Source organism: Cydia strobilella, chromosome 25 (assembly GCF_947568885.1).
Source record: "Cydia strobilella chromosome 25, ilCydStro3.1, whole genome shotgun sequence".
Taxonomy (NCBI): Eukaryota; Metazoa; Arthropoda; class Insecta; order Lepidoptera; family Tortricidae; genus Cydia; species Cydia strobilella.
In genome coordinates this window covers 5612746-5627658 of record NC_086065.1, presented here as the reverse complement: position 1 = coordinate 5627658, position 14913 = coordinate 5612746, and the positions used below count along the sequence as shown (strand labels likewise).

Sequence of the window (14913 nt, the reverse complement as noted above, 5' to 3'; positions counted from 1 at the left end):
ATGCAAGATTTTCGGCAGAGGGCAGTGGGGAGACACTCCTCCTTTCCGACAAACTCGGCTCCGTTCGGCTCGACATTGCTCCGAGCAATTATTAGGGTTGGCACAACTAGACGAATATAATTTTTGTCAAAGGCATACGAAGGGATAGAAACTTGAATAAAAATCAAAAATATTTGTATAATTTATTTTCCTAATTAAAATACTTTGCCTAAAACGATACAGCCATCAACTTGTATTGCAGGCCTAGTAAGGGATCAAAGGCCCTACCGCTAAAAACCAAAATCGCTAAAATATGCAGGGGCGATAAAGAGGCAGATGGGTCAAAATTCTTTACGTTGTCTTGTTTCTGACCACTCTGTCACGCTTCTATTTATCTTTTATCAAATAAATAAAAAAGTAAAATGCTATTGCATGTCTTTCTAACTGTAGATGATAATTCTCTTCAGAAAAATTAAAAACCGGCTAAGTGCGAGTCGGACTCGCGCACGAAGGGTTCCGTACCATTACGGAAAAAAACAGCAAAAAAATCACGTTTGTTGTATGGGAGCCCCATTTAATTTAAATATTTATATTATTCTGTTTTTAGTATTTGTTGTTATAGCGGCAACAGAAATACATCATCTGTGAAAATTTCGACTGTCTAGCTATCACGGTTCATGAGATACAGCCTGGTGACAGACAGACGGACAGCGGAGTCTTAGTAATAGGGTCCCGTTTTTACCCTTTGGGTACGGAACCCTAAAAAAGCAAAATGCTATTGCATGCCTTTCTAGCTGTAGATGATCTCTCTAGAAAAAAATTAAAAACTAAATTTCACCCCATACAAGAAACTCCACTCCGTCACATTTTTTGGGGACAAGAAACAGGACAACGAAAATAATTTTGACCCAAATAACGAAATTTTATATTTCGCAATACATCTGATACATTGTAACCTCAATGAGGGCTAACGCGTATGAATTCGCCGCTAGGGGCGCTAGTGTAGATGGTGGTCTTTTGTCTTTTCCATAGTTCGAAATGTCACTTCAATGACTGACAGCTGTTCTTTAGTCTTTTGGACCACCATCAACAGAGGCGCCAACTGGTGAGCAAAAAAACGATAGCCCTCATTCACTTCGTGATGGGCTTGCCTGCTAATAAATATAAAATTATATGTGACGTTTTCAACCAAAAGGTACCACATTGTCGCTTGTCGAAAAGGTTGATTTCAAATTAAAGCTATATGGAAATAGCGCCTTATTGACAACCGAAAATAAGTACCCTTTTGATTGAGAATGGCACATATTTGATTTGATTGCGTCACTTTCATTTGACGTAAGGAAATAAATTTAGAAAATAGGACAAGTATTTTCTTCTGCCGTTGACGTGATGCTAAATGATGTGAACCTCACACTGAGTGAAGAAAAAAATATATTTTTTTAATCTGGACTACTATTGGGCTATATGAAACATTCGTAGTAATGTAGATCTATCATGATCTTTAGGCTCTTTTCTCAACTGCTGATACAAAAAGGGATGCTTTAATACGTCTATCGAATATACATTAAAAATGTTCTCGGATAGGAATAAGTTCAATCAAAATCGAACCATATATCACGGTCCTAAGACTCAAAATCCTACTTGACGTTGATAAAACGCTTGATAAAATTAACATAACATTAGTTGTCTCAACTGACGTTGACATTATGTTTGTCTTCAATATGGCGCCGGAATTCAGGCCTCGACGCGGACTCGAACCCGCACGCGCCACACACCAGGACATCCGCTGCTTCCGCTTCCGCTGAATTAAGGTAAACTTCCGCTGAAATCAAAGAAAATCTAGGGTATAAAACGCTAAGATAAAACCATAGAGAAATGGCGGCTAAAAAATAAGTGCATTCCCGTTGCCAGGGAAGTTTTGGGATTATACTGAGCAACTTACTATGGGACCAACCACGAAATCGCGAAAAAAATTTGGCTGTTTCATACATTTTGTCTGGTCCATTTTCTATGGGTGGAATGTTTTATCAAGATTTCGTGGTTGGTCCCATGGTAAAAGTTGCTCAGTATAAACCCAAAACCTCCCTGGCAAAAGGAATGCACTTATTTTTTAGCCACCCTGTATAAGTAAGAAAAGAGTGCCGACTTCATATATTTCGTAGTCGACATCCAGCGTAAAGTAGTGGATTTATCAGTACCGCTATTTGACAGCAGATGTCACGTGTCGCGACTGACGAAATATGTGTTGCTAAACCAATTTACAACTAATATTACAAGCAGAAGGAGTTTAAAATAGAGTTCCGGTTAATCCGGTTATAATATTAATTAAGATTAATTTAGTTTTATTAATAGTACCTAAATTTCTTAGTTCTTAGGATTTTGAGTGATTGTTTTTTTTATATCTGTGTAAATTTAGAAATTTGAAATATATTAGATTGTATAATATTAGCTGAAAATTGTTGAGCATTAGACTTTTCGTTCGTCGCGACATCTATAAAAATAATAAACAATTATTATTCACTTACCATTCGTGTCTTTTAAATGTTGCTCCTGCACGTGTTTCATTAACTGAAAATAATAATTTCAAGTTATACTTATTGTTTCAATAATTGTAACGCTTTTTAGGGTTCCGTACCCAAAGAGTAAAAACGGGACCCTATTACTAAGACTCCGCTGTTCGTCTGTCTATCACCAGGCTGTATCTCATGAACCGTGATAGCTAGACAGTTGAAATTTTCACAGATGATGTATTTCTGTTGCTGCTATAACAACAAATACTAAAAACATCGAAACATGTCGAGCTATTCGACTTAATAATACGTGAGTGACCCGGTTTAAAATAATCTAATATGTTTGAGTCTCACGGGAGTTTTATAGTTAAAAAAATACTAAAAAGTACGGAACCCTAGGTGCGCGAGTCCGGCTCGCACTTGGCCGGTTGTTTAGATATGAATGCTAAAAAATATGAATAGTCTTCTTTCTTCTATGAATAATCTTGAGGTATTTCTCTAGTAAGTTCATCGATTAGAAATCTGATTAAATAAGGTAAGATAAATTTTTCATTGAAAAATATCCAAAAATTAAAACAATCATAATACGCTTAAATGTGACGTTTTCAATTAAAAAGTACGACATTGTCGCTTAACATAAGGATGAAATTGGATTGTATCTTTATATGAATAACCTGTCAGAGCGTCCTTATGGCAAGCGACAATGTGGTACCTTTTGATTGAAAACGACACAAATAGTGCTTAAATAACTTTAGCTTGATAAAAAAAAGAACATAGGTCAGAAACGTACCATTAAAAAAATATAAGGTAATTATTATTGGCCGAACTAGGGGTGCGAAACTCCGCCTTTCGGGTATTCTCGGCTGCGTTCGGCTCAGCATTGCTCCGAGCAATTATTCCTTCCCTTTCCGCACGCGACCACAGATGGGAGTTTTATAAAGTAAATATAAAGTAAACCTGATTCTCACAGATCCTGGTGTTTTTGGGTTCTTTCAACTCAGAATCATTAGACTTATATTGACCGGGATATAGACCGTGATTACCTTTTGTATTGTTTTTGTATATAAGTCTAATGAAACTAACCGTGAATCATTCAACTCTTATATTCAATCCTGATAAAATAAGTGTCCCAAAAATTTGTATGAAAATTGTACATTCCACTACGTTACGCACGCAATAAGGTCCGTTTTGACTTCCGGTTCGACCGCCATCTTGATAGTAGCCTCGTGATTAATTCCTTTGTTTTTTGCTCATTAATATTGTTTAAAGTGTAATATCGATAGCTTTATTATACAATAATCTAATGTGGTAGTGTGCAGTGAATGGAGAATTAATCTCAAAGCGTGTTTAACCACCATTTTGGAGTCAACGGCCGGTAGTCCGCGTGCTTCTCGTAAAATCCAGCTATCGGTTTTACGAGACAACTACAACAACCACCGAACAGCGTCGTGCTCTAAGAGCATTTATTTTGTTCCTACCCTTTTACGTGACATTGGCTACGGGCAACACCGCCCTCAAGTCCATCAAGAAAAAAAAGAAGGTCCGTTTTTGTTCAGGCATAATAAAACATGTCTATCGGCTACATAATTCAAATGACGCGGGAAAACGCCGCCCTTGCGCCGATCGCGCGACAGTCACGCCACTCTCCGGTGAGCTCCGCCCGTGGCTAAAAAGGAAACCAGTCGCAAGAGAAAACAAAATACGGGCGGCACGTTTTCGCTGTTGCGCTGTAATAAAAACGGTTTTATTGTGAAAATGCTGTACATTTGACCTGTGACAGTTCTGTGTTTGTGTAAAAGGTGTTAAGGAACTCGGAACATTAAATTTAAGAACCAACGAGAGCGGGGGCTCTGCCCCATGCCCCATTGAAGCCGGCTTCGAGGCGGTTAGCAACAGGTAATTACCGTGTTATTTGTTTATGTAGTTGATGATGTGTATTTGCCTGAACATGGGGTTTATGATAGTATAGTTATTAACAGTTTTCATAGAAAATGCCCCATATCTATATCTATGTTTGGTACCTGCGAGTGCGAGCCGCCGCGGAAGGGGCAGCGCGCGCACTGCAGCGTGGTGGCGGCCGCGCGCGCGCCCTTCAGCCGGCTGCCCCCCGGCCCGTGCTCCGCCGCCTGCACCCACCGACACACCACGTTACGCCCGGTGCCCGGTACAGACCGACTGCACGCCAACTGCAACGTCGGCATGCAGTTCCCATACCTAACTATAGTAATAGTTGTAGTGTCTGTATCTTTAGATATTTGGAGTCGGTAGTTGGAGGCTAATTTGTGAGGAATGCAAAAACCTTTGTGAGGCAATGGATGACCGTCCGTCCTCAGTTAGTTATTAATATTTCTTCGTATATTGTTTTATTTTGTGTATATACCTCGTTTCTTTGAATTTGTGTAAAAAAAAAAATGTCATACCTAGTCCCAGATTGTATACTGTACCTTGTTTGTATGTATTACTTTCTGTCCTAAATTTCGCAGTGCATTAGTAATGCTGTGTAAATTTTTTTTAATCAATTAATAAATATTTAAAAGAATGTAAACTAACCACAATTAGCTCCATGCATGAATTTATTTTTATTTTTGGATTCATAATTTATATCGTTGGAACACCGGAAAAGATAAAAATACTTTTGTAAACCTTAACATTATTTTATTAAAAAATATTTAAAATGTTGCCGACGACATCGTCCTTTTCTCCCACACGGCATCTCAACTACAACACATGCTACAAGATCTCAGCACAGCGAGCCTTGAGGTTGGACTCACAATGAACAGAGCGAAAACTCAGTTGATGACCAATGGAGCAAAACACAGGGTCACGGTAGATGGGCAGGATATACAGTATGTTGATGAGTACATTTACTTGGGCCAGATAGCCTCCTTCGAAAACAGGCAAACCATAGAGGTCAATAGACGTATTGACAACGCCTGGAAGAGCTTCTGGTCCATGAAGGCGCTATTGAAGGGCGACCTTCCCCTGTGTCTCAAGCGCAAACTCATCGACATGTGTATCCTTCCTATCCTTACCTACGGTGCTCAAACATGGTCATTAACTGAGGCGTTAAAGTCCAAACTCAAGGTTTGCCAGCGAGCGATGGAGCGCAGTATACTAGGTGTTCGCAGAACTGATAGAATCAGAAACACGGAACTGCGCTCCAGAACTCGAATTGTAGATGTAGGTGTCCAGACCGCTAAGCTTAAGTGGGACTGGGCTGGGCATGTCTGCCGCATGCACCCTGAAAGGTGGGCCAAAATGGTTACCGAGTGGGACCCACGGAACACCATAGATGGTGCTGGCCGGGGTGCAGGCAGGCCGAAAAGGAGATGGCGGGACGACTTAGACGCATTTTATCCGGATTGGCGGGACACTACAAACGACAGGGTCGAGTGGAGGAAACGAGGGGAGGCCTTTGCCCAGCAGTGGGACACTAAATTAGGCTAGTAAAAAAAAAAAAAAATGTTGAAAACTTTTTGAGCGGTTGAAACGCTCATAATTTTTGGCGCGAATTCGACGGAGCGTGATGACGTCACACGTTGGGCGGCCCAACTGACGTTTGCTACTAATGACACTAATCTGTCGAACGCGTTTCGTCACGTGGCGTTTCGAGCGTTTCGCTCGCTAGCTTTTCGCGGGCAAATTTTTTTACTTTTTATTTATAATTTTAAGTAATTAAATGGTAATTTAAAAACGGAAATGTATTTGTAACATGATATAACGGTAACAAACATCCGAATAAAACATATTTCATTCAAATATAAACTTCATGCATGAGGCTAATTAGGTATTTTATTGGGCAAGAAAATTCTTCAAGTCGATGGGGTTGGCCGGTCGAAATAATTAGCAGATGGCGCCAGCATTGCCCTGTCAATCCCTAGAATTGTGTCAAATTTTTGTTTTTTTAATGCCCTAAAAGGCTGGCATCCACAGCCCTTTAAGCCAAATTTCATAGAAAAAGGGGCAAGCTATGATGGCGTCATCTCTGCAAACCTTTGACAGTTGCCAACCCCATTTAACTCGATGTGCTAAAACTTACAAAAGTTTTACTACGATATATTTCTTACTCAACGTAACAACGAAGCTGCTGTAATCGTACTATTTTGTTAATAGGAATAATCGGGATGATTTGATTAATCAATAGTAATTTAGTTTTGTAATATTTGCTATTACTTCGCCCTAGTAAAGAAACTAAAACGAGATCGAATATTTAGCCATTTTTGAGGGTAGATGAAAACATTACACGAATAAATGAAATAGGTTAAAGCCAGAACGATGAAGGAACAGATCCAGGCAGTTCTCTATTTGGTTGGTTAACTGATAAATGTTTCAAGTGCCCGAAAATGTTTACATTATTTTAACTACCTAAAGATACAGACTATAGTTGCAGTCGGGTTACAGTCCGTCTGTACCGGCCCTTAGAAACAACCAAGTGACAGTTTTAACACCGAAAGCCCATTATTTTTGTTCATTCACTAATTCGTTAATTACAAACCTTATGTCATGACAGCTCCTTAATAGCGTTAAGCGAGGTTTAGACTAGCAAGAACTTGCATGCAATTTACGTTACATTGCTGACTACTAAGGTAAACTACATTCAAAATGTTTATCGGATACCGCAATGTAATGCATGCTCTTGCTAAACCTCGCTCGCACAGGAACAACTTGAAGTTTGACGACGTTCATTCTATCATTCATTCGTTCACTATCAACCTTATGCGCTGTCAGCTCCTTAATAGCGTTACGCTTGAAAGCGCATAGCTTGCAGAAGTACAGGAACACCTTGAAGTTGGGCGACGTTCATTCACTCATTCGTTCATTTACTTATTCATTCATTCACTACCAACCTCATGCGCTGTCAGCTCTTTGACGGCGTTACACTTCAATTCAGTTCAGTTCAGTTTATTTATTGATAAAAAAATATTTTACAGGTCACACTGGTACATTTGAAATACGACTTAAATGCGCACAGCTTGCAGGAGTACAGGAACACCTTGAAGTTGGACGACATTCATCCACTCATTCGTTCATTCATTGACTCATTCGTTCATCCATTCCTTCACTACCAACCTTATGCGCTGTCAGCTCCTTGATGGCATTACACTTGAAAGCACACAGCTTGCAGGAGTACAGGAACAACTTAAAATTAGGCGACGATAGAAGCTCGTGCGGCGAGGGGAGGGTGCCCCGACGCTTGCGACCCCGTTTTTGGGTCTGCATTTGTGCCCTTAAATTAATGCAATTATTTTATAAACCATTTTGTTAACACGCAACTTTATTGTCAATATATCATATTAATAAGGCGAGACTGTTTATATATTTTTTTGTTGACTCGTAGAAAAAGTATTGTATACAATAGTGATATAATCAAGCTTTTCAATCTCGTACCTGACTTAGGCAACTCAGCAAGCTTCGTTGCCTAAACACGGTACTCGACTGAAAAGCTCTCCATTATCACGATTGTATAAAATACTATTAAGAGCCCACTTGCCTTCACTTCTTGTTGAGTGCGTTATCAAAAACGGCTTTTACTGTAATATTTTTTTATAAGAAACTTACTTGGCCTTTTGTAGGGCTTTCGCTTTTTCTAGTAACTCGACAGCTGTGAGTGGTTTCTGAAAATAAAATAATAATATCTAATAACCTAATAACATTTATAATTTCTTTCAGGTTACTTTATAGATTGCTCGTACGATTTTCTTATTATAACAAGCAGAGCAGCGGCAATGGCCCCAGTATATAATCGCATATTTGAAATTAAACGATACATATCCATAATATGAAATAAGAGCGGACTACTGTGGTATATATAAAAATAAAATTGAGCATAATGACTTGAGAAGTGCTTGAGAATGACGACCGGCCCATCTTCCCCGTTAACCATGACGCGTATTGATCTTGTTCATAATAATGATCAGTTAAAATAAGTGTTTTGTCCCTTTACTCCGTCTAGCGATGATTTGAGAATGACGACCTCCCCGTTAACCACGACGTATTGATCTGGTTAAAAATAATGACGAGTTAAAATAAGTGTTTTGTACCTTAACTGGTTTCTCAGTCTTCGCCAGTGGCGTCTCAGTTTCTTCAACTCCTTCTAGTGATGATTTTAGAATGACGACCGGCCCGTCTTCCCCGTTAACCATGACGTATTCATCGTGATCTTCTCTGGTTAAGTAAACTTGCTTCTTGCCAACGTAGGCGTTCTGCGCGTCTGAATACACAAAGAGACAATATAATTACGCGCGTGCAATAGAGATAGGAATTGGCAGGTCAATATAGAAAATCCTTACTTTAGTCACAGATTATATAATAGTTCTTACGAACAGATACTTATCTCTCAAAGAAAACGCAAATGCCTACCGTTTTGATACCTACACAAAAATACAATGGAGTGACCTTCAGCGCGCCGCTCCCCGCACCGCGCGCGCCGACACAACGCTAGGGTTGCCGACGCTTCTTTCAAATACTTAGGTGTCTTAGGTAGATATCTAACTATAAATGTGTCTTAAAAACATTACCTACATCTTTAAAACAATTAAATAGTACCTACGTAGCTTGTAACTATCGTAAAAACAATAACGGTAGGTGTAAGTACCTATATTGAGAATGTCTACTTACTTTTCGTCATATGTCGAAAGAGGAAAAAATATTTTTTTTTGTTTTGTTTTTTCTGCATCCATACACACTACAAGCTGTGTTATTTGTTCGTGACGAAAACATTTCTTTGGCATGGCACGCGGTGACGTGAGTGCGTGAGCGCGTGTGGCAACCTGCTGGGTATTGTACCGCCGGCGGGACGAGATTCGTAGGCATAAATCCGAGCTCGCGCGGAGAGTTCCATAGGCCTGCTTTCGTCCTTACTTTAGGTAAGAGTATCTTACCTTCGCCTTCGCCATCACTGGACTGCAAGACGCAGGTGACCGTCTCGCCCAACTCCCCTTCCGCTTCCTGATTGGTCATTAGACGGTATGATTCCTCACCGTCGCCACATCTAGACAAAATAATGATGTTGAAGTAAATTAACATGTCGTGGAATGAGTAGATAATAACTAATATGAAGGTGACAGTTTTCGTCACACCAAAGAGAATGAGGGCTACCGTTTTTGTGCTCACCAGTTGGCGCCACTGTAGATGTAGGTCCAGAAAAACAGATCTCAAAATTCTTCTATGCTTATTTTTATAAAATCAATACGTTCTAATATCCACAAAGGTATTTTAACGTGTAAATGTGTCATTTTTTCAACCTATTATATATTTTAGTTGGCACTTTTTTAAACCACTAACATTTATTGAGCTATATGTATTGTTTACCATGATTAATCAAATTTGGACAAAGATTTGCCACAATTATGAATAAGGAGTGAAAAATCCCGATAAAAAAGCTTCAAACCCCCCAAACTTCTATGCATTTCACATTTTGAAAGACCTCCATCTACACTAGCGCCCCTAGCGGCGAAATTAAACGCGGTAGCCCTCATTAAGAAAACATAGAGTATTCACTCCATACATTGGTTTTGTTACCAAAAAGAGTATTATTTTCGTAGTCAACATCTAGCGTCAACTAGCGGAACTCTCAGTACTCTACTCTACTCGACACTAGATGTCGCCGCAAACATAGAGTCTAAAGGGGCCCACTGATTACCAGTCCGCCGGACGATATCGGCCTGTCAGTTGTTCGGAACTGTCAAATTTTTGTTCTAACTGACAGGCTGATATCGTCCGGCGGACTGATAATCAGTGGGCCCCTTAATGCTCAACGATTTTCAGCTAATATTATGACCAGAGTAACCGGAACCCTATTTTCAACTCTTTCTGCTTATTATATTAGTTATAAATTGTTGAGCAATACACTTTTCGTCAGTCGCGACACATGTGACCTCTAGTGTCGAGTAGCAGTACTGATAGTTTTGCTACTTGACGCTAGATTTAGACTACGCAAAATAATAGTCTTTTTGGTAACAAAACCGATGTATGGAGTGAGCACTCTGTCTTCTTAATTCTCTTTGGTCATACACACAAAGATCAAATGCAAAAATAGTAAGGTCAATATGATGGGTTAGTGTGGCTGGGCTTCACATTGTTTATTGCGAGTTCATACATTTGCTAATACATTTTGAGCACGAGTTATTTAGTGACTTACTTGACAAGGGTCAGGTTTAAGAGATCCAAGTGCATCAGACCCCTGGAGGAGTCCGTGAGGATCTGGTATTTAGGCTCCTGGTCTTCACTGCTCTCCGACATTGCCACGTCGGGGAGGATAGTTTCCACTGTGTTAGTCTGTAAGAAAAATAGGTAATTTTTTTTTTTTTTTTTTATGATGAATAGGCAGGCGTTTGACCACGATCCCACCTGATGGTAAGTGATGATGTGGTCTACGGTGGAGCACGCTTAATTAATTTAATTAATTAATTTTAATCATTAACTTAAGAGTTATTCTCTTGTCGGTGGAGTATCTTCCAGCTTTCCCTATCCAGCTGTTAGACTTTTTGGTACGACACGACCCCTACTTTTTCTTTCACTTGTTCTAAAAAGCTGCATCTGGGATTTCCTGTACCCCGCTTGCTTCCTATCTGCCCCTCCAGGATAGTTTTAAAGAAGTAGCAATGTCGTATTAAGTGTCATGTTGCCAGACTCCAAGACGAGAGGTGGACTTTCCACACAACGGCCTGGAAAGGTCCAGACGGAAAGAGGAAGAGAAGACGGCCATTGGCACGATGGTCGGACGACATAATTAAAACAGTGGGGGCCAACTGGATATGGGAGGCCCAAGACCGAAGAAAGTGGCAGATTCTGGAAGAGGCCTATACCTCTTAGGAGGGTTCTGGAGTGATCATTAGATATTAGACATTTAGAAAAATTTAGATTAAGTTTCAACCCAGAAATAAAAGGCTTTTTTATTTTTATTTATTTATTATTAAGTGTCCAATCATTTTCCCGCATCACCCGTGTCTATTTGCAATAGAGATGTATAGGTACATACTATTCGATGATAAGCAAAGATAGATATAACTCCGTAACAGATGGATACAGTCTGAGGAAAAAACGTGCCTCGAAAATCAAGAAAATTTGACTCTCGATCAGAGGGCGCTACTAGCTTTGGCCTACTGTCGTATAGATGGCGTTGACGGTTTCGTTTGTTATTTAACAATTTTTACGCATATCAGTGAAAGAACATGGGTCATGGGTTGTACCTACACAGTTTGAACAATAAATGTTTCTGATTTCAAAATCATAAAAATAATTAATGCAAATAAAAAAAATCATTTATCCATATTTAAATACATTTTATCGTATTTTTATAAATCTTCATTTTTAGTTTTAAAGTGTGTCGATAGATGGCAGTGAATTTACTGTGGTTACAAAATTTACTATGACAGTACCACTCTAGTATAAGTTACTCTATGATGATAAGCTACAAAAAACATTAGAAAACTAAGGGATTCAGATCGGAGTTCATTGGCGCCAGGGAGCCCCATAAGGATGCTAACCAAATTTTTTGTTAACTTTTTTCATTTTTTTCGATGAGTTTTCTGCTCTATAAGGCAAATTTACCTCATTATTGTCAAATGGCGACACCTCCACGATTTCAAGTTGACCTGAAAAACAGTTAAACAATGATTATATATTTCATATATCTTTATTGCGATCATGTTCATTACAGAGGATGGTACAAAACATTTTGAAGTAGGTACATGATACCCCGTTAGGGCACTGCAACAATCTTAATACTAGGTACTGAACTATTTACAAATAATACATTATTGAACTAGGAAATAGCTAAATAAATTATGATAATAAACAAAACTTTGGTTAAATGTCATTCATATTGCATTATTGCATTATTATAGCTAAACGTAAAGATAAAAAAAACTGTTTACAACTCATCAACAATTCAGCTGACGAAATGTTACTTTCCAAGAGATTAAATAAATAAAAACCGGCCAAGTGCGAGTCGGACCCGCGCATGAAGGGTTCCGTACCATTTCACAAAAAACGGCAAATCACGTTTGTTGTATGAGAGCCCCACTTATATATTTACTTTAGTCTGCTTTTAGTATTTGTTGTTATATAGCGGCAACAGAAATACATCATCTGTGAAAACTTCAACTGTCTAGCTATCACGGTTCATGAGATACAGCCTGGTGACAGAAGGACAGCGGAGTCTTAGTAATAGGGTCCCGTTGTTACCCTTTGGGTACGAAACCCTAAAAACAAGAATTTAACAAATTGGTTTAAGCAAACAGGAAAAAAAAAGATTTCAACAAAATGAGTAAATGTACCGTATGCACTTACCATCTTTAAACTCTGCCGTGAGCACCTGTGTCTCTGAGACCACCTGTTCCTCGTCGGACATGATTCTTCAACCCTGAGAAAACAAGAGCAAAAGCATTAAACAGAAACTGGTCAATATGGGATATTACTGCAATGTTCTGCCACCAGAGTGCAGCATTAGCCTTTTTAGTAAACCATAGAGTAAATTATACATACTGTTACTGTACCTTTAGCAGGTTTTAGACAAGTTTTCAGAGATAATAAAATATGACATTGATGCATGCAAATTTCAGTGATGATCAGTTGATCACTTACAAAAACAACAATACATCTTAAAGTGTTCAAAACAAATATGCATTCTATTTTTAGGACCAAAATCTATAAAGTCACGGCAATTTTGGTTGGACTGGTACTTTAACTATTGTTAACTATACTTAGTTAAACAAAGTACACAATACAAAGCATAATAAGCTTACTCTCTCATACACACAAATTTCGGTAAACATTCATACATGGACATTTTGGTTAGGTACTGATAGAGCAACTCGAGAACTAGCACGGCGTAGTAAACTTCCAGATATTCAGCAATTATAAAGAAAATTTAATAAACAATAACAAAATATCACTGCAAAAACTTAATTCTGCTTTCTAAATGTCAAATTCCCTCAAAAAAATCTTGCAACACCAGTGAAATCGGTGTTTCTACATGACGGTGTTTTTAATTTTATTATTATTGCAACAATCCACATCCACTTACTTTTGATGGCAACAATTGATTTGTTGATAAGATCCTTGAACAACACCAATATGAACATACAACAGCTAATGAAATAACTTCACGACACGAAATCATCAGAACTACGTGAAAATCGACGCCATCATTAATTTGCCTTCTCAGGGTAAAATCATATTCTTTTCTATGTAGAATAGAATGATCTGTAGCAAAATACCAGTGTTGCCAGTATAAATTTTTTACCCCATTTATTATTTTATTTACCTATAATTAATTTATTTTAAAAGTCCTTATTGTTTTTGTGATAATTTCCTTTTTTATAATATAGTTCATTTAATTGCAAAATAAAATCGAGTGGGTTTATATTTTATGAAATTAATTTTATTCAGATAGTGTTCTGGGATACCGACCTTATTGTTTTGTAATAGAGTTGTTTTCTAAAAAAACGTCAAGAAAGTTTAAAATAGCTTCTACTTGAATGCGGAACACTTAGGACAATGACTCATCGGAGTTACTACGAGTTCTATTCACCTCACGTTCTTTTCACTTCATTCATCATTGCGTTGTATCTCATTTTACTACGTCGTACCACCGCTGTAAAGAGTTCGAAACGTCGGGATGTATTATAAATTCAATATACGCGATATAATTCGTTTTCATAGTTTTATTTTACGTCGTAAAAGTTGATGATAGATCTGCTCTTTTAATTTGATAAATATCCAAAGCGTAGGTATCCTATAGTTATATATCTCTTGGTAATAAAAATAGTTTATTACGTTATACATTATTTTCGTTTGGCTGAAGTAACAAAAACTTAATTTGTACAACTTTTCAAGTGCAGGTAGCAAAAAAATATTTTAATTTGAATATAATAGAATAGAATAACGTTTACTTGTATAACACAGGTGATAACAAAAGGGTCTTAATATACAAAAAGAACTCTGTGCTTTGCCTATTGGCGTACAAAATTAATAATAAATAAAAATAATAAAATAAATCATTTTTATTTCGCGTAACTTTTACAGACTCATAGCTAGTGTTAGTATGTACTTATAGCTATGTTAATGCTTACATCTATCACTATATATACAGAATAATAAATGCCTTAACTAACGTAACGTACGTGTCTTGAAGTAAACTATACTAAAACTATACTTTTATTTTATAAAGAAAGTACTAACTATGACCATAAGTTTTTTTAAATAGTTCGAGTATATACCGAGAAATGAGTGAAGTATTGGTCAGTAGTACGGGATATTTTCTTCTTATCAATTGTAAAACTACCGTTTGTACACATTGTACTATTTTCAGAACTCTACATCACGAAGACTGGGATTCTATCCCGCTCATAAAATCAATAATACTATGTGACTTAGACGACTCCAGCTTCCTATTGGCTGCGACCCTAAAATATAAACT

The 14913-nt window shown here is 37.9% G+C and overlaps 1 protein-coding gene across 3 annotated transcripts; it reads right to left on the bottom strand.

Annotated features, from left to right (window-relative positions):
- Nucleotides 1-151: 151 nt before the first annotated feature.
- On the bottom strand, nt 152-13665 carry LOC134752854 (uncharacterized). Of its 3 annotated transcripts, none has more exons than XM_063688622.1 (11): nt 13274-13508; nt 12783-12855; nt 12042-12085; nt 10630-10766; nt 9371-9480; nt 8531-8700; nt 8049-8104; nt 7560-7716; nt 4511-4615; nt 2505-2547; nt 152-1801 (listed from the first exon to the last, which is right to left on the bottom strand). In XM_063688622.1, exons 2-11 carry the CDS (start codon nt 12841-12843, stop codon nt 1668-1670), a joined length of 1017 nt encoding a protein of 338 aa, XP_063544692.1. In that variant the 5' UTR covers nt 12844-12855; nt 13274-13508; the 3' UTR covers nt 152-1667. The 3 variants fall into 3 exon arrangements, with proteins under 3 accessions (XP_063544692.1, XP_063544690.1, XP_063544689.1); XM_063688620.1 differs by having other exon boundaries at nt 153-1801; nt 13238-13508; XM_063688619.1 differs by lacking the exon at nt 13274-13508 and adding an exon at nt 13519-13665 and having other exon boundaries at nt 154-1801.
- Between the last annotated feature and the right edge of the window lie 1248 nt (nt 13666-14913).